Genomic DNA, 20,324 nt, shown 5'->3' with positions numbered 1-20,324 from the left:
GCTCGCGGGGGCGGCGAGATGGAGAGAGAACAGGCTCGCAGGCGCGGCGCGATGGAGAGAGAACAGGGCTCGCAGGCGCGACGCGATGGAGAGAGAACAGGCTCGCAGGCGCGGCGCGATGGAGAGAGAACAGGGCTCGCAGGCGCGATGGAGAGAGAACAGGGCTCGCAGGCGCGACGCGATGGAGAGTGAACAGGGCTCGCAGGCCCGGCGAGATGGAGAGAGAACAGGCTCGCAGGCGCAGCGCGATGGAGAGAGAACAGGGCTCGCAGGCGCGGCGAGATGGAGAGAGAACAGGCTCGCAGGCGCGGCGCGATGGATAGAGAACAGGGCTCGCAGGCGCGACGTGATGGAGAGTGAACAGGCTCGCAGGCGCGGCGCGATGGAGAGAACAGAGCTCACAGGCGTGATGGAGAGAGAACAGGGCTCGCAGCCACCGCGCACATTGGAGAGAGAACAGGGCTGGCGGGCGCGGCGCAATGGAGAGAGAACAGGGCTGGCGGGCGCGGCGCGATGGAGAGAGAACAGGGCTCGCAGGCGCGCCGCGATGGAGAGAGAACAGGGCTGGCAGGCGCGGCGCAATGGAGAGAGAACAGGGCTGGCAGGCGCGGCGCGACGGAGAGAGAACGGGGCTGGCGGGCGCGGCGCGGCGGAGAGAGAACGGGGCTCGCAGGCGCGATGGAGAGAGAACAGGGCTGGCGGGCGCGGCGCAATGGAGAGAGAGAACGGGGCTGGCAGGCGCGGCGCGATGGAGAGAGAACGGGGCTCGCAGGCCCGGCGCGATGGAGAGAGAACAGGGCTCGCGGGCGTGATGGAGAGAGAACAGGGCTTGCGGGCGTGGCGCGAGCGATGGAGAGAGAACGGGGCTCGCAGGCACGGCGCGATGGAGAGAGAACGGAGCTGGCAGGCACGGCGCGATGGAGAGAGAACGAGGCTGGCAGGCACGGCGCGATGGAGAGAGAACGGGGCTGGCAGGCACGGCGCGATGGAGAGAGAACGGGGCTGGCAGGCGCGGCGCGATGGAGAGAGAACGGGGCTGGCAGGCGCGGCGCGATGGAGAGAGAACGGGGCTCGCAGGCGTGGCACGAGCGATGGAGAGAGAACGGGCTGGCAGGCGCGGCGCGATGGAGAGAGAACAGGGTCGCAGGCACGGCGCGATGGAGAACAGGGTCGCAGGCGCGATGGAGAGAGAACAGGGCTCGTGGGTGCGGCGCGAGCGATGGAGAGAGAACGGCGGGGCTCGCGGGCACGGCGCGATGGAGAGAGAACGGGGCTGGCAGGCACGGCGCGATGGAGAGAGAACGGGGCTGGCAGGCATGGCGCGATGGAGAGAGAACGGGGCTGGCAGGCACGGCGAGATGGAGAGAGAACGGGGCTGGCAGGCGCGGCGCGATGGAGAGAGAACGGGGCTCGCAGGCGTGGCGCAAGGGATGGAGAGAGAACGGGGCTGGCAGGCGCGGCGCGATGGAGAGAGAACAGGGTCGCAGGCACGCCGCGATGGAGAGAGAACAGGGTCGCAGGCGCGATGGAGAAAGAACAGGGCTCGTGGGTGCGGCGCGAGCGATGGAGAGAGAACGGGGCTCGCGGGCACGGCGCGATGGAGAGAGAACGGGGCTGGCAGGCACGGCGCGATGGAGAGAGAACGGGGCTGGCAGGCATGGCGCGATGGAGAGAGAACGGGGCTGGCAGGCGCGGCGCGATGGAGAGAGAACGGGGCTCGCAGGCGTGGCACGAGCGATGGAGAGAGAACGGGCTGGCAGGCGCGGCGCGATGGAGAGAGAACAGGGTCGCAGGCACGGCGCGATGGAGAGAGAACAGGGTCGCAGGCGCGATGGAGAGAGAACAGGGCTCGTGGGTGCGGCGCGAGCGATGGAGAGAGAACGGCGGGGCTCGCGGGCACGGCGCGATGGAGAGAGAACGGGGCTGGCAGGCACGGCGCGATGGAGAGAGAACGGGGCTGGCAGGCACGGCGCGATGGAGAGAGAACGGGGCTGGCAGGCACGGCGAGATGGAGAGAGAACGGGGCTGGCAGGCGCGGCGCGATGGAGAGAGAACGGGGCTCGCAGGCGTGGCGCAAGGGATGGAGAGAGAACGGGGCTGGCAGGCGCGGCGCGATGGAGAGAGAACAGGGTCGCAGGCACGCCGCGATGGAGAGAGAACAGGGTCGCAGGCGCGATGGAGAAAGAACAGGGCTCGTGGGTGCGGCGCGAGCGATGGAGAGAGAACGGGGCTCGCGGGCACGGCGCGATGGAGAGAGAACGGGGCTGGCAGGCACGGCGCGATGGAGAGAGAACGGGGCTGGCAGGCACGGCGCGATGGAGAGAGAACGGGGCTCGCAGGCGCTGCGCGAGCGATGGAGAGAGAACGGGGTCGGCAGGCGCGGCGCGATGGAGAGAGAACAGGGTCGGCAGGCGCGGCGCGATGGAGAGAGAACAGGGTCGCAGGCGCGACGCGATGGAGAGAGAACAGGGCTCGCAGGCGCGACGCGATGGAGAGAGAACAGGCTCGCAGGCACGGCGCGATGGAGAGAGAACAGGGCTCGCAGGCGCGATGGAGAGAGAACAGGGCTCGCAGGCGCGACGCGATGGAGAGTGAACAGGGCTCGCGGGCCCGGCGAGATGGAGAGAGAACAGGCTCGCAGGCGCAGCGCGATGGAGAGAGAACAGGGCTCGCAGGCGCGGCGAGATGGAGAGAGAACAGGCTCGCAGGCGCGGCGCGATGGATAGAGAACAGGGCTCGCAGGCGCGACGTGATGGAGAGTGAACAGGCTCGCAGGCGCGGCGCGATGGAGAGAACAGAGCTCACAGGCGTGATGGAGAGAGAACAGGGCTCGCAGCCACCGCGCACATTGGAGAGAGAACAGGGCTGGCGGGCGCGGCGCAATGGAGAGAGAACAGGGCTGGCGGGCGCGGCGCGATGGAGAGAGAACAGGGCTCGCAGGCGCGCCGCGATGGAGAGAGAACAGGGCTGGCAGGCGCGGCGCAATGGAGAGAGCACAGGGCTGGCAGGCGCGGCGTGACGGAGAGAGAACGGGGCTGGCGGGCGCGGCGCGGCGGAGAGAGAACGGGGCTCGCAGGCGCGATGGAGAGAGAACAGGGCTGGCGGGCGCGGCGCAATGGAGAGAGAGAACGGGGCTGGCAGGCGCGGCGCGATGGAGAGAGAACGGGGCTGGCAGGCGCGGCGCGATGGAGAGAGAATGGGGCTCGCAGGCCCGGCGCGATGGAGAGAGAACGGGGCTCGCGGGCGTGATGGAGAGAGAACAGGGCTTGCGGGCGTGGCGCGAGCGATGGAGAGAGAACGGGGCTCGCAGGCACGGCGCGATGGAGAGAGAACGGAGCTGGCAGGCACGGCGCGATGGAGAGAGAACGGGGCTGGCAGGCATGGCGCGATGGAGAGAGAACGGGGCTGGCAGGCGCGGCGCGATGGAGAGAGAACGGGGCTCGCAGGCGTGGCACGAGCGATGGAGAGAGAACGGGCTGGCAGGCGCGGCGCGATGGAGAGAGAACAGGGTCGCAGGCACGGCGCGATGGAGAACAGGGTCGCAGGCGCGATGGAGAGAGAACAGGGCTCGTGGGTGCGGCGCGAGCGATGGAGAGAGAACGGCGGGGCTCGCGGGCACGGCGCGATGGAGAGAGAACGGGGCTGGCAGGCACGGCGCGATGGAGAGAGAACGGGGCTGGCAGGCACGGCGCGATGGAGAGAGAACGGGGCTGGCAGGCACGGCGAGATGGAGAGAGAACGGGGCTGGCAGGCGCAGCGCGATGGAGAGAGAACGGGGCTCGCAGGCGTGGCGCAAGGGATGGAGAGAGAACGGGGCTGGCAGGCGCGGCGCGATGGAGAGAGAACAGGGTCGCAGGCACGCCGCGATGGAGAGAGAACAGGGTCGCAGGCGCGATGGAGAAAGAACAGGGCTCGTGGGTGCGGCGCGAGCGATGGAGAGAGAACGGGGCTCGCGGGCACAGCGCGATGGAGAGAGAACGGGGCTGGCAGGCACGGCGCGATGGAGAGAGAACGGGGCTGGCAGGCACGGTGCGATGGAGAGAGAACGGGGCTGGCAGGCACGGCGCGATGGAGAGAGAACGGGGCTCGCAGGCGCTGCGCGAGCGATGGAGAGAGAACGGGGTTGGCAGGCGCGGCGCGATGGAGAGAGAACAGGGTCACAGGCGCGGCGCGATGGAGAGAGAACAGGGTCGCAGGCGCGGCGCGATGGAGAGAGAACGGGGTCGCAGGCACGGCGCGATGGAGAGAGAACAGGGTCGCAGGCACGGCACGATGGAGAGAGAACAGGGCTCGCAGGCGCGATGGAGAGAGAACAGGGCTCGCGGGCGCGATGGAGAGAGAACAGGCTCGCAGGCGCGATGGAGAGAGAACAGGGTCGCAGGCGCGGCGCGATGGAGAGAGCGCCAGTACCTACTCTGGGTTTGTTGGAGGAATAAGTTAGAGCCATAAAGCGCTGAGCACAGAGAGAGCGTTAAGAACAGCAGCCGACAGGGACAGTGTTCCTGTGCTGCCATCCTCCCAGCTGTGGTTCTCTCCTCCGTGTCTGGCCTCACCACCACCCCCAGTCCACCTCTCCAGAGCAGGGTACAGTCAGCCTCAGTGACTTCCGTATGGACAGAGGGTCCCGTACGGCAAGTGGCGAGGACAAGAAAGAAGCCTGGCTGCGGCAAAGGTCAGCGGAGGCCCAGTCCGCATGCAGAGTTGGTGCCTTTCTAGAGGGCCGAGGCTTTCCCTCCAGGGAGCGCTGGGGCCTCCAGGGGAGTCAGCGGAGGCCCCGTCCCCACGCAGAGTTGGTGCCTTTCTAGAGGGCCGAGGCTGTCCCTCCAGTGAGCGCTGGGGCCTCCAGGGGAGTCAGCGGAGGCCCCGTTCGCACGCAGAGTTGGTGCCTTTCTAGAGGGCCGAGGCTTTCCCTCCAGGGAGTGCTGGGGCCTCCAGGGGAGTCAGCGGAGGCCCCGTCCACACAGAGTTAGTGCCTTTCTAGAGGGCTGAGGCTTTCCCTCCAGGGAGCGCTGGGGCTTCCAGGGGAGTCAGCGGCGCGTGGCCTGGTCTGCGCTCCGTTCTGGGTCACTCTTCCCAGCAGTGCGGGGAGAGCCAGGATGAAACTCACCCATGTGTCTGCACACTGGGTATTTCGAAAAAACCGTGCAGAAATGAAAAACGATCAGCCTCAGGAGGGGGAGTCACGAGGGGGCACAGGTGCTCAGCGGGCCCTGGAATGTCTCTGAGTGTCTGCAGCCTCTCGGGGTTTTGAGAGCAACCCCAGAATGCAGGGGCCAGTGCCCGGTGGTTGTTTTTCTGAATGAGCCCTAAGCACGTTAGCTACACTCAGGGAGTGTAGAATAGCCAAGGAAGGGTTTGGTAGGGCTTGGGCTACAGGTGCGTGTGCATGTGCGTGTGTGTGCGTGTGTGCGTGTGTGTGCGTGTGTGTGCGTGTGTGTGCATGTGTGTGTGTGCATGTGTGTGTGTGCATGTGCGTGTGTGTGCATGTGTGTGCGCGTGCGTGTGTGTGTGCGTGCATGTGTGTGCGCGTGTGCATGCGTGTGCGCGTGCGTGTGCGCGTGTGTGCATGTGTGTGTGCGTGCATGTGCGTGTGTGTGTGTGTGTGTGTGTGACAGAGAGCGAGAGGGAGACAGCATGTGCAATGGGCAAGGCTCTCTCCAGCGCCCGGAAGGGCAGCATTTGCCAGAAGGCACGGCAGTTCTGCACCGGGGTTCAGTCCCTTTCCTGGCGGGAGCTCTAACCAGGAGGTGCGCAGGAGCTAGCAGCAAGGAGTCTGAGCCTGAGTCTCCAGTGCCCAGCACGCCGGCCAAACTGCCCAAGCTCTGCTGCGTCTCGGCACTCCCAGCACGAGCTTGCCACGTCTGTCTCCTCATCCTGCCGGCCACGAGCGTGTGTGAAGGCTGGGTTCTCGCGTGAGGCCCCGTCTCCTCCACGCAGGCTCGGGCGCTGCGTCAGACACCATCACATCACGGAGGATGGAAGTCGCAGCCGCTCTCTGCAGCTGGTGCACTTTAAGGAGGTTATCAGCTAGCTCTCTGCTGCGTGAACCACCTCAACCTCTTCACACCCCTCTGCTTTCTCCTTGTCATTCTAGGGAAGTGGCTCAGTCTGGGGTCCCCGGGGGTCCTTCTCCTTTCCAGCCTTTGCCCCGAAATGCCATGTGTTGTTAAAGTCCTGTCGGGCTGAGCCACACTCCTCTCTGCGGTGGCAGGTCGGAGGCTGCGGCCTTCGGGAAGGGAACCCACGCCTCACTGCTCACATTTTTTTTTCTTTCTGTGCTTTCACCTTAGCCTCAAGCCCCTCTAGGCCGAGAGGTACGTGGGGGGGCTCCCTCGGTTCTGAGACGGCAGTGTTTATTCAGCGCCCCGAGTCCTCGGAACGCCGCTGTGGTGGAGCTCCCGAGTCTCGCTAACTGACCTGCTGCTTCTAGCTGCTTCCTGCTCCAGGGCTGCCGGGGCAGGGGACCTGGAGGGGACAGATGGAGCTGCGGGCACGGAGCAGGGAGTGTGTCCTGGTGCAGCGTGTCCCTGGGGCTCAGGTCACTCAAGGCCTAGTGAGCTGATTGCAACAGTAATGGCCAAAGTCTGGGGAAAAAGTAAGTGCTGTAATATATTATACATTCGGAACACAGGGCGATGGCTCTGGGGACGGCCATGCTGTCTTCTAATTGGATATGCAGTTCTGCTTGACTGATCTGACAGGCGTGAAGAGATCCACCGGCCGAATGCTGAACCCTGCCGGCTTTTCTGGAAGTTACCGAGCAGAGGAGCGTACCCGGCAAGGTGCGGAGAGGAGGGAGGGCAGAGAAGAGGAGGGTAGGTGAGGGGGAAGTGCGCCCACCGGTGTGGCTTCCGAACCCCTGTGCCAGCCCGCCTCGCTGTGTGAATGAGTCAGAGCGCTTTCTCCCGTGGATGTGTGAGTACAGGGTGTTAAATGTTACCCCTCAGGGTCACTCCAGGGTCACCCCAGGCTGCCGTCACCCCCTCAGGGTCACCCCCTCAGGGTCACCCCAGGCTGCCGTCACCCCCTCAGGGTCACCCCCTCAGGGTCACCCCCTCAGGGTCACCCCAGGCTGCCGTCACCCCCTCAGGGTCACCTCCTCAGGGTCACCCCAGGCTGCCGTCACCCCCTCAGGGTCACCCCAGGCTGCCGTCACCCCCTCAGGGTCACCCCCTCAGGGTCACCCCAGGCTGCCGTCACCCCCTCAGGGTCACCCCGGGCTGCCGTCACCCCCTCAGGGTCACCCCGGGCTGCCGTCACCCCCTCAGGGTCACCCCGGGTTGCCGTCACCCCCTCAGGGTCACCCCGGGCTGCCGTCAACCCCTCAGGGTCACCCCGGGCTGCCGTCACCCCCTCAGGGTCACCCCGGGCTGCCGTCACCCCCTCAGGGTCACCCCGGGCTGCTGTTACCCCCTCAGGGTCACCCCAGGGTCACCCCAGGCTGCTGTCACCCCCTCAGGGTCACCCCGGGCTGCTGTTACCCCTCAGGGTCACCCCAGGCTGCCGTTACCCCCTCAGGGTCACCCGAGGCTGCCGTCACCCCCTCAGGGTCACCCCAGGCTGCTGTCACCCCCTCAGGGTCACCCCCTCAGGGTCACCCCAGGCTGCTGTCACCCCCTCAGGGTCACCCCAGGCTGCTGTCGGACCAGTTCCTTGAGAGAGTCTCCCAGGGGCGTGCTTGTAGACTGGACTGTGAGACCCTCGTGGACCTCCAGGTTCAAATGATTTCACTTCATTCCAGAAGCAAAGGGGAACTGGTCTCAAAGAGCCCGTGACTGACCTCGTGTTGGACAGTTTCAAAATCAGGTCAATTCACAGTGTCACCTATCCATGAGGGACAATGACCGTGGGCATTGCCTCATCAGCTAGGAGAGGCTGAGTTTGGTAAGAAAGTGGCGGCCGGGCCAGTTAAGAAGGAAGGAAGGGTGCAGAGAACACTGGTGGGACCAGAGCATGGGCCTCCCATCCTGCCCCGGGGTGCTGGCCTTCTGTGTCCTTTCAACCCCATGTTTGGGTAAAATCATGATGCAGTTTTCATCCCTAACACCAGCACCCATGTTCGGGTAACCATGATGCAGTCACCATTACCAACACCAACACCGTCATCACCATCACCACTGACATCATCACCACCACCATCATCACCACCATCGTCATCATATCGCCAAAATCACCACCACCACCAGTGTGACCCTGTTATAGTAATGCTCGTCACCATCACCACCCTCCTCCCCCTCCTCCTCCTCCTCCTCCTCCTCATCATCATCATCATCATAAGAGACATTTATAGAGTGCCTCCTATCTTTAGGGCTTCACACATATTAATTCATTTAATAATTATTACAACTGCATCAGGTAGGTGCAATTATTAACCCCTTTTAGCAGATGTGGAATGTGGGACGTGTCCTCATCTAAGGTGACACAGCTAGAGAGAGGCGGAGCCAGAACCGAACCCTCACCCGTGTGCTTCGCAGCCTATGCACGTGACCCGACCTCATTCCCTGCTCTGCTGACCCCGCTCCACAGCCATCTGTTTCTTTTCACATCCCCGTCGTACGTGGAAGCCGCTTCCATAGTCTCTAGCGCTCAAGACAGGCTCTGTGCTGACCTCAGTCTGACTCCCTCCTCCTCCTCCTCCTCCCCTCCTCCTCCTCCTCCTCCTCCTCCTCCTCCTCCCCGCCCCCACCACGGAGCGCTGAACTGGCACCCCGTGGCTGTAACTGTGCGTGCGAGTCATCCAGGATTCAAATGAGGGCAGCCACAGCAGGGCAACCCGGCTGGTGAGACCGAGGGCTGCCCCCGTCACCTGCGGCAAGCAGCCGGAAGGGATGGAGGCTGCAGAAAATCATACAAGCAGATAAGAGAGGCGTACGTACGCAGATACGCAGAAATAACAGGGGGCAGTGGGCGAGGAATAAACGATGGAGGAAGAATCAGCCACTAGGGTCCTGCAGTGGGAAGAGGAAGGAGGAAGGTGCCGCCACACGGTATAATCATGGGTCCTCCACCCCAATATGCGCAGTCATGAGTCTATGCTTATTTTGTCCCCAAATTCTCAGAACCATCCAGGCCCAGAATCAGTCCTCTGAGAGAAGCTCATTTTATTTCACATCTTATACTCCAAAATGCATTACATCCTGAATTCAAAAAGACGCGGGAGGGGGTCCCTCCTGGTCCTCAGTTGTGAGGTGACCACGCAAAGGCGAGTGCAGCCAGACCATGTGTCTTCTGTTTCTTTTTTTAAACAAAATAAGTTGCCAACTTATTGAAATCTAGAAATTTAAAATAATAATAATAATAATAATAATAATAATATAGACATTCAGAGTCTATTTAAAGCTTAACAGATCCGGCCACACGGACCTTACGTTCCTGCGAGGAGGAGGCGTGATGGGGAATGCTTAGAGCAGACGCGCCCTGAGGTGTAGCCTCTGCGGGTTTCCCAGGTGGGACACTCCCCACCGTGGTCCGTCTCAAGCTACGGACGAGGCAGCACAGGGGAGTTGAAGGGCAGGTGACATGCTTATGTACAATCTCACCAACCAGGGACGTCCTTCATTCAGTAACGCTCGCACTGTGATTCTCACTTTGTATGTAATGAAGTTACCTGGTCCGACCGAGGTGGAGGGACCCGTCAGCCCCTGAGGAAGCGGTCGGGGTAAATGTGGAGCCCTGGCCGGACCGTGTCCGAAGCCTGTGCCCCTTCTAAGGAGCCAGCTCTGCCTCTGGGGTGACCCTCCCCTCCCCTGTGCTGCAGGTGGCTCAGCCGTTCTTCATTCCCATTTCACAGGCGAGAAAATGGAGTCTCACAGCCAGTGAATAGGGCCACCTTGGTAGAGACCCGCAGGACGCCCACATCCTGTGCCCAGGCTTGATTTTAGAGAGTGAAAGGAAGGGCGCAAAGTGCAAGGGGTAGAGGGAGACAGGACGACAGAGGAGGAGAGCTTGAAAACAATAGGCCACCGGCTTCCTTGGTGCTTGGCGTGAAAACCACAGAACACCCACCAGCTCCGGACCCTGTACCTGTACACCCACCACCTCCGGGGCCCTGTGCCTGTACACCCACCACCTCCGGGCCCCGTGCCTGTACACCCACCACCTCCGGGCCCCGTGCCTGTACACCCTCCACCTCCGGGCCCCGTGCCTGTACACCCACCACCTCCGGGCCCTGTGCCTGTACACCCTCCACCTCCGGGCCCCGTGCCTGTACACCCACCACCTCCGGGCCCCGTGCCTGTACACCCACCACCTCCGGGCCCTGTACCTGTACACCCACCACCTCCGGGGCCCTGTACCTGTACACCCACCACCTCCGGGCCCCGTGCCTGTACACCCACCACCTCTGGGCCCCGTGCCTGTACACCCTCCACCTCCAGGCCCTGTACCTGTACACCCACCACCTCCGGGGCCCTGTACCTGTACACCCACCACCTCCGGGGCCCTGTACCTGTACACCCACCACCTCCGGGGCTTTGTACCTGTACACCCTCCACCTCCGGGGCCCTGTGCCTGTACACCCACCACCTCTGGACCCCGTGCCTGTACACCCTCCACCTCCGGGGCCCCGTGCCTGTACCGCCACCACCTCCGGGCCCCGTACCTGTACTGCCACCACTGACAGGACCTCCACAGAGATGCGATTAAATTCGTCAAAACAGCCCCAGGCACCGGTCTGAGCAAGGCCCTTGTAGATGTTGCCGCAAGACTGCAAGAACAGGGATGACAATTAGGTGACTATCAGCACCTGGCTGATCAATACACATCTACACCAGTTATTCTTCATCCTCTTTGTAGGAGGTCCCTGCAGACACCTGCAGACAGCTGGTTAGAGACGTGTATTAAAATTTCAAGAACAATTAAATTTTTGATGGCTCTAGGTGCCAACATAAGTCACAGATCAAACAGAACCTTTTCTAGACACTTAGAACAAAATCCCTCTAAAATGTCATCAAGCTTACATAACTATTGATTCCGTAGCTTCCAAAATCCCCAGAAATGAATAAAATATTATTTTTCTTGCACCATACAAGGCAAAAAGCCTCCCACTCAGCCTTTGGCACGCGCTGATGAAAAGCCTGTGTCTGTCTCTTTAAAGCTGTGTGTGCCCGATTGTCCAGGTTTCCCGAGGGAGGGGAAGCTGGAGATGGGGTAGGAAGTGATAACATCTACAGAAAACAAACCACAGGTCAAGCATTCAAATGAGAGCAAGGAGATAATTTCAGAGGAAAGATGGTATGCTTTTTAAAAAAATAAAAACCAGCCCTGGCCACTTGGCTCAGCGGTAGAGCATCAGCCTGGTGTGTGGAAGTCCCGGGTCCTATTCCCAGCCAGGGCACACAGGAGAAGCGTCCATCTGCTTTTCCACCCCTCTCCTCTCCTTCCTCTCTTGTCTCTCTCTTCCCCTCCCACAGCCGAGGCTCCATTGGAACAAAGTTGGCCCAGGTGCTGAGTATAGCTCCATGGCCTCCGCCTCAGGCACTAGAATGGCTCTGGCCACAATGGAGTGACACCCCAGATGGGCAGAGCATCGCCCCCTGGTGGGCGTGCTGGGTGGATCCTGGTCAGGCGCCTGCGGGAGTCTGTCTGACTGTCTCTCCGCTTCTCACTTCAGAAAAATACAAAACATAAAAAAATAAAAACCATTCTGAGCATTTAGCACAAACTAACAAACCGTGGAGCAATATAAAGGGAGAAGTTACTGGGAGCTGCTCTCAAGGTCAGGGGCAAAGAGACATCATGAAAGTGCCAGGAAAATGCGAATAGTAGAAAGGCCCCACTTGTTGGCTGAGCAGGTGTTATTTGACCACGAGCTCTGTGCACAGCTCGTGTGCTAAACACAGGGGCCTCAGCCCCCCCTAAGACTTCTTAGTTAGGTTGCAGAGATAAGGCACATAAATAAAACAGGTAAATTGTTACACAAGCAGTGGTTCCAATGGACAGTACAGTATAAACCGCAATGTCATGGTGTTCAGAGAGGAATAGGTCAAAGTGCTCTAGAAGGATCCCAGTTTTGCCAGAGGTGAAATTCAGACAGCATTACAACAGCACTTTCCAAAGCTGATGTCATGGAATCCCAAGCCTGGAAGGCCTGCACCTTGAAGACAAACCTCTTTGCTCAAACAATTTGGAAAACGCCACATTCTGTAACCCACGTTTGCTAATTTACAACGTACATGAGCACTTTCAGGGCCTTGGGAAGGCCTGCAAAATTAATTCATTCGATTTTTGTTCTGTGGCCAGAATGCACTTGGCAAACATCAGTGGAAAGAACTCAAGAACAGGAGTCAGGAGATCCGAGGTGCTGGTGTCTCACAGAACCACAGTGTATCTGCAGCATCTACACGGGGAATGCTGGCTTGACGGGTCCCAGTCGATCTTGATGGAGGCAGAACGGAAGGGTCGGGGCTTCCCAGGAGCAGAGAAGATGATGGACAGAGAATGAGCAAAATCATGACGTTGCCAGAGAAAAACAGAGGCGAGCTCAGCCAAATGTCGAATTACTAAAGGGCGTCAGGGTTATGAAAACGCTTGTATTATTATAAGGGATCTTTGGGGGTTTGAAACCTAGAAAAACCTCTTTGAATCAACGTTTTAGGAGAACCAGTATCACATTACACAAGCTAAGCCGGATGCGGACAGACTTGGAAAAGAGGGAAGAACAGGCCCATCTCTTATGAAGCGCCTTGGATTTAAACGATTCCTCTATTTGTGCAACAGATGTGTACTGAGTAGGCATGGTGCGTCCGGAGTCATCCTAGATCAGGAGGAATCCACAGGGAACAAGGGAGACAAAGCCCCTGTTTCCATGGGGCTTACCTTCTGATGGGGAAAACGGACAATAACACAAAAATAAGACACTGTCAGATAGTCTTAAGTCCCACAGGAGTCTGAAAATGAGGCTGGTTAAGACTGAGTGGTCACAGTCAGCCTCGCCTCTCTGAGGAGTAATGTAAGTTCTAGGCATTGTGCTCATGTGCTCAAAGCAGCTGGATATTACCGTTATTATATTCATGAGTATATATGTAATATTATATGTATATATGTCTATTATTATAGTTGAGATAATAATCACAACCTGTCAAATATCACAATACTTCAGTGGAAGTTCAGGAATCAAAATCTATGCTTTTCCACATTAACAGGGGTTGTAAAAGCTTTTTCCAAGCTGTGGATCCCTGGCCTCAAATGGATATCCAATATATAAAACAGAAGAAAGTAGAGTATTTATGGGTGGATACTTGTCACCCCCACAGTTTTCCCCCTTAAGGGCCGGAACAGAACCCCAGGACCTCACCCTGCTCTCTGTTTGACCCCACCACGACTGAACAGTGGTCCCAGGCTGGGCTGCTGTCTTGCTATAAAATGGCGAGTTTCTGGGCCCGGAGGAGGGCAGCAAGAACAGGGCTGGAGAGCGAGGAGTGGGAGGCCTGCTGAGGGAAGAGCCGCACTGGTGACCGACGGGACCGGCTGAAGCCAGGATGTGACATGTCGGGATGTCTCAGGACGGGCACCCTGGACCGCAGAGATGAATGAGATTAGTCACAGTAACGGGATGGGGAACCTGGCCGGGAGGGAGACAGGAAGGAGTTAGTGGGAGCCAGCTGAGGAGAGGGTGTTCACCAAGTGTGAGAGAGAGGCATGCAATAGAGACCTCCCCGGTCCAGGTAAGGAGAGCAAGCAGGGCTAGAGCCCTGGCAAAGCGGGAAGGTAGGTGTGGGCATCGTCAGTGCCCAGGTAAAACTGCAAAACGTGGAAAAAGAATCAGAAAATGGAATCCGAGAAGGCCAGATCAAAGAGCTAGGAGGACTGTGGAATTACAGTGTTTCAGAGGTCAGGCGGTAGGCTTCAAGGAGACGGTGTCCTATAAGGGTGAGGCCCTAGAATTTTAGGCTTAAAACCATTCGATGTTGCAGCAGTGGCCTCTCCAAAAATTGAGGTCAAGGGGGAGGTGTTGCTGCTATAACACGGAGAAGACATGGGCGCTAAACCTGCAGCCATTTCCAGAGAAAGTGGGAATTTCACATGTTTTTTTTTCTCAACCAGCACGAATCAAGCAAAGCAGTAACTTCCCCTTTTCCCCAAGTCCTCACACTGTCCGGTGTCCCAGCCCATCAGCTGCCGCCTCCTCATGGAACTCCTGCAGCAAAGCGGGTTGTGAGGGTCCCGGGCTAGAGGCCAAGGGCCCCTCTCACTCTTTCCCGGCTCACAGCCCTCTCCCCCCAAGGCCACTAGGTTAGTAGTTAACTGTTGTTAACAGCCTCTCATTCTTTCTTTTCCGTGTTTACCAGCCCATCGTCTGGCTCCTCACGCTCTCGGGCTTTCCTCCCGGTCTCCTCCTGTCTCTGTCTGTTCGGCTGTCCAAGGAGTCTCCTTTCAGGACCATTTGCTTTCGGCGTGTGCCTCCCCGTGTCCTGCAGCCTGCAGGGTCCTCCTGCTGCCCCTGACTTCAAAGTGAGGGTCTCTCAGGGGCTCGGTGTCCTTCCCCTCCTGACTCAACCCCCTCGCCCACTGACTCTCTCTTGTTCCCCAGCCCACGTGGATGCGCTCGGTCACGGCGCCACGCTGATTTCCAGCTCGTTCTCCGGATGCAGAAACAGCTTATGTTGCTATGAGCGTACATCCGTGATGCAATGAAATGATGGCTGGTGAGCATGACAGCGCTTCCTGACCCTCCGTCCCCTCCACAGGCTAGCTGAGCCCGCTGAGGGGAGCTCAGGGGACAGGAGAACGAGGTTCCGGGAAAGGACGTTAGCACTTTGTAAAACTCGGTCAACATTTTGATGGGTTGAAAGCTGACCTTTTTCATGGGCTTGGCTGTGTTCAGATGTCACGTGCCCTGTTTGGCACCCACTCAGACCCTGAACAGCCTCGGTCCTCACGCTGTCCACAGCGCCTTCCCTGACGAGCACGCTCTGCGACTCTCCTACTACGCTGGACCGCTGCAGCCAGCGGTTTGCAGGACGCACGTTAGCACGCGCGGTAATGTTGCCTGGCATCTCGGCTAATTACTCCAGGTATATCTTTCTTAACTCTCTAAGTCAGGGGTCTCAAACTCAACTCAGCATGTGGGCCGCAGAGCAAGATCACAGCGTTCGGCGGGCCGCACTAGGTCTACAAAAGGCAACTGTTACGCAACACTTTTCTCACTGCAGTTGAAAACAAAAAAAAATCAGTACAACAAGCACAATCGTACATGCAGTTTACTCAGTGTCACAAAACGACCAGAAACTGTAGTTCGCATCACAACTGCTGTTAACTAAGCTAATATCTAGCTAGGATGCTAGAGAAATGAAAAATACAAGTAGGCCCCTAGGCTTACTTAATTTTATCCAAAATATTTTGAACTTCGTGGATTAGTTTGCGGGCTGCACAAAATTGTTTGGCGGGCCGCATGCGGCCCGTGGGCCGCGAGTTTGAGACCCTGCTCTAAGTGGACTGGGTTCTACCTTATCTATCTATCTATCTATCTATCTATCTATCATCTATCTATCATCTATCTCTATTTCTGGTATCCTCCCATGATGCCCAGTACATGCTGAGCAGTGGTGATATCCAAATTAACTCAATTGTTGGAGTGTGCTTTGTGCTAGAAATAATTCTGCGCAGCTGGACAACAAAGGGAAGAGGAGGTGTGAGCCCAGCTCGGGGAGACGGGTGACAGAGGCTGCTTAGTGTCTGGGACAGCGGTCGGCAAACTGCAGCTTGCGAGCCACATGCGGCTCTTTGGCCAGCTTAGGACTACCCTGATTAAGTTAATAACAATGTACCTACCTAGATAGTTTAAGTTTAAAAAATTTGGCTCTCAAAAAAAATTTCAATCATTGCACTGTTGGTATCTGGCTCTGCTGACTGATGAGCTTGCTGACCCCTGACTGGCCTAGGAGACGCAGGTGTGCCCTCCGTGGCTTTATCTGCTGATGGTACTCTGATCCGCGTCCAGCATGGACTAATGTGACCAAAGCTGTGTTCACTATTCAGACAAGCGAAAGAGAGACCTCTCTTCTCGCCCTGTACTCTTAGAGGGATTGGTGGGGTCGGGATTCAGGGAAAAATTTTGACAGGGTGGGGTACAGTGGCCTTAGGGACCCCCACCCTGGGGTCAGCGCCTATCTCCGTTTGCTGTGCTGGGCACGATCGAAGACGTTGGCTGACTTTCTTTAATTAACATGCCAGGTCCTCTCCATCTAACTGGGGGTGTCCTCCGGAACGCTCCTCTTGGGGGACTAAACTTATTCCAGCAATGCTGCCGTGGCTGCACCATGGAAGAATCTAGAAACTTAAAATAATCTTTAGGGCTGAGCTTACTTCATTAAAGAGGGGGGGAAAAAATCTTTCTTCTTGCAGCCTGACTTACAAAGAAACATTACCTTAATATGTTGATCAATAAAAGCAACCGTGTGCCTGACCTGTGGTGGCGCAGTGGATAAAGCATCAACCTGGAAATGCTGAGGTCGCCGGTTCGAAACCCTGGGCTTGCCTGGTCAAGGCACATATGGGAGTTGATGCTTCCAGCTCCTCCCCCTTCTCTCTCTCTGTCTCTCCTCTCTCTCTCTGTCTCTCCTCTCTAAAATGAATAAAAATAAAAATTAAAAAAAAAAAAAAAAGCAACCGTGTGAACAATGCAGTGTGTGTAGACGATGGGGAAGACAGTCATTTGGAGTCCGAGCCCTTATTTTGTTTGCCTGCCGTGAGCAAACACGGCGCTACGGGCTGTGTCACCCCCAGCACCGCGAGACCTTGTATACAGGGGGGTTATTAAAGAGACAGGCGGCGGGTCTCATTGACAGCATTCTGAACGCGGTAACCGCGAGGGCCGGCTTGCAGTTCTCCAAAATGATTTTTAAATTGAATTTATCTTGCCATCAATCCACAGGACCCTGACGCATAAACAGGTCCCCTGTCCATAAGGCACTGGTTTTAGGTTCTGCACTCCACACTTAGTGACACGCCATCCTGTGTTCCAAGAGGGACAGAGGCCAGTTTATACAAACACACCCGGGAAAGCAAAATAAGAGTGCTGAGACGGTGAGGCAGCCTGGCATTGCCCTTTTCAGAAAAGGGTCGATGGAGGGACCGTTGTCGGGCGGCCTGTGGCTAGCTGCCGGCTACCTAAGGGGTCTTCTGGCCCCTTCACGCGTCTTTGCGGTGCAGAACCCGGGACGGTGGGTGTCGCCACGGAGAACGTGGGCCTTGCTCTGCTCTTTGGTGGGCGTCTCTTACTAGGTAGTAAGGGTGGGTCTGGTCTGTCTTCAGAAGTCACAACTGCCCTTACAGAACTTCCTGCCCTTGTGGCTGTTCTGGGGGAAATGACAAATATGATTTTTATGGTTTTGTTTTTTTATAAGACTTTTTATTGGTCGCTTCTGAGCCTTTCTGTGGTTCTGGGTTGAGTAGGGAATTGAGACCTTTGGATATACACATTCGTTCAGCGTCTTCGTTTCACAGACGACAAAAGGAAGACCTCAAAGGCTAAGCAAGCAAGCAAGCAAGCAAACCGTCTGTGGCTGCCAGTCTCACCAGGGGAAGCCGACTCCACGGTGCTGAGGTTGGCAAGGCAGTCGATAAGCACCAGGGGGCGGAGGCCCGGAGGTCTTTCCGGAAGGAGGGAGCGGGGATCTCCCTGTCTGGGTCTCTGAGCTGGGCCCGGGCGGCACGGGTGTACCCAGGTGGCATGGGTGTACCGGGTCCCAGGTGGGGGCCACTGCCCCGTTTCCAGTCCCTCCCAAAGCTAGTGCGGTACCTTGCAGTCCATCTGCTCGGAGCAGTTAAACACGTAGACCAGGATGCCCAGTGCTCGGCCCAGGTCCTTGGTGGTCTCCGTCTTGCCCGTCCCTGCAGGTCCTGATGGTGCCCCGCTCATGGTCAGGTGCAGGGACTGGGTGAGGGTGATGTAGCACCTGCGGAACATGGAGGGCACAGGCGACCGTCAGTGCCACAGGTGGCCAAGGCGCGGCTCTGGCCCCGCCGGGTCCTGGTGAGGTGGAGCCGGGAGGCCCCGGGGAGGCCTGACAGAGCTTCCGGGCAGGAAACCCCAGCGCCCTCCCCGGTGCCCGCCTCACTCCTGTCTCTGTCAAACAGTGCGGCAGGGACGACTTTCTAAAGGATCATCTGATCACAGTGGGCCCTCCCTGAAGGGGGCTCTCTGCTGGGGCCACCCGATCTGGCCTCCTGACTTCCCCAGCTCCCTCCCGCCGCCCGCCTCACTCCTGTCTCTGTCCCACAGTGCTGCAGGGATGACTTTCTAAAGGATCATCTGATCACGGTGGGCCCTCCCTGAAGGGCGGCGGGGGCTCTCTGCTGGGGCCACCCGATCTGGCCCTCCCGACTTCCCCAGCGCCCTCCCGCCGCCCGCCTCACTCCTGTCTCTGCCCCACAGTGCTGCAGGGACGACTTTCTAGAGGGTCATCTGATCACGGTGGGCCCTCCCTGAAGGGCGGCGGGCGCTCTCTGCTGGGGCCACCCGATCTGGCCTCCCGACTTCCCCAGCTCCCTTCTCGGTGCCCCCTCCTCTCAAACACTGGTAGCTACATCTGTGCAAAGTTCTCTGTGTCACCGTAACCATCTCCACCCTTCCAGGTCGATTTCTGGCTCTAGACTGGCCCTGTGCCTTTCACCTCTTCTGGCCTCAGAGACTCTGGGGGGCCCGCCACAGCTCTGAACTGCCCAGGAGGAGAGCCAGCCGCCTGGACTGGTGCAATCCTGACTGGGTCTCTTTCCCCCTCACCTCTGTCTCCTGTTTTCTGTCCCCAGGCTTTCTCCCCCCACCGCCACCCGGAGGGGGAGCCCAGGGTTCCTCTCTCTGGGACTGCAGGGCTCCCCAGGACTCAGAGAGTCCAGAAGCGTAAGACTTCGCGGAAATGGAATTCCCACGGAAAAGTCAGGAATCTCTCAAAATAAATTCTCTGAACTGGGTGTTGATCTCTTTTTGAACATCTACTGAACGTCTGGTTATCTCCAGAAGAAGCACTTGGAGGGAAACACTAGAATATCTATATATCCATGAATATATTTCTCCCATAATAACAGAACTCTAGGCTGGAAGAATTTTCTGAGATCAACTAATCCAACCCCTTTATTTTATAGAGAGGTGGACTGAGGTTCAGGAGAAGAAAGGGGCTGTTCCAAGAGTTCTCGTTACTAAGGCAGGGACAGTGGGGGGCTTTAGCTTAGGCGGTGGGAAAAACACGAAGAAAAGGAAGAAACAGCACTACTCTCTTCTGCATGACGGGTCGCCATGACGCTCAGGTCCCTGAGCCCACAGAATGCCCTAGTCCTTGGGGACACAGGGCGCCTGCTCTAAGAGTCCATCTGTGGTCTTGTTAGAGTCTCCATTTCTTTCATTGCCTGAGCCAACTGCTCAGCTCTGCTTCTGTCCCCTAGCGATGGGGTCAGACGTGCGACGTTGGTTTCGGGTGAGGACTCCGGAGTCACACAGACTGACTTCAGATCTTGCCTCTACTATCAAGCGTTTGTAGATAAACGTGCCCACGTTATGAAACCCAGTGCCTTGAACATATGTTATTGGGGTCCATTCCACAGAATTTTCTGTGTTCAGAGGGATTCAGATAAATGGGCTGCATCAAAGACAATAGCAATTGTAAGAACGGCAAGGAAGCCCTTAAGAAAAGCGCCTTGTCTGGCTAAATAACCCTAACACAGATATGGGTCGATCTAGTTTAGTTGCTTATTGGGAACATAGAACCTTTAGCTTTGGAAGAGACCTCAGAGGTTTGGCTCTTTAACCTGGCCAACCTCTCTCCCATTACATCCTTTAAATGGGATCCTGTAGCCTTTTGTCCCAGCAGAGCACAGTGTATTATTTTTAGAAGGCAGCCTCTTCCACACCCGGCCAGTCTTAATTGTTTGACAAGCCTTACCAGTATCAGCTAAAGTCTCTCTTGTTTTCTTTGGGCAAATGACTTCTATACACTTTGTTCTTATCTGCTCCACCAGGTTGGTGTGAGGATGAGATAAGAGATAAGAAAAGCCTTGAAAAGAGAAAGCCGATTCACTTTCAAGGTGTTATTTTTGAAGATAATAAATATATAAAATGTAGCTTTTCTTACTTTTTTTTTTTTGATACAGCTATTCACCGGACAGATTAAAGAAAATATCAGAAGACTGTGTCCTGATTTCAGTTGTGAATAGCTTGTGGCTAATCTTAGAGCTGGCGGAATCATAATTGGTTTGTATTCACTTTCTATTGCTATGTAAAAAAATTACCACACACAAGTTGGCTTAAAACAACACCCAGATACAACCTTACTTCTGTTGGTCAGAAGTCCAGGTGGCCTCCACTGAGGTTGTCAGAAGGCCAAAATCAA

At 57.5% G+C, this 20,324-nt stretch overlaps 1 protein-coding gene across 1 annotated transcript in view; it reads right to left on the bottom strand.

Moving 5' to 3' along the window:
- DNAH9 (dynein axonemal heavy chain 9) overlaps window positions 1-20,324 on the bottom strand; it is a 263,946-nt gene that overhangs the window by 132,485 nt on the left and 111,137 nt on the right. Inside the window, exons 27-28 of the mRNA XM_066264311.1 lie at window positions 17,741-17,897; window positions 10,601-10,705 (exon numbers count right to left, since the gene is read on the bottom strand). Coding sequence (XP_066120408.1) covers window positions 10,601-10,705; window positions 17,741-17,897 — 262 coding nt within the window. The remainder of the gene's footprint in view (window positions 1-10,600; window positions 10,706-17,740; window positions 17,898-20,324) is intronic.

This window comes from Saccopteryx bilineata, chromosome 2, assembly GCF_036850765.1.
Source record: "Saccopteryx bilineata isolate mSacBil1 chromosome 2, mSacBil1_pri_phased_curated, whole genome shotgun sequence".
NCBI classification, from domain to species: domain Eukaryota; kingdom Metazoa; phylum Chordata; class Mammalia; order Chiroptera; family Emballonuridae; genus Saccopteryx; species Saccopteryx bilineata.
Note: the sequence above shows the minus strand (reverse complement) of the source record. Positions and strands in the feature narration are given on the sequence as shown.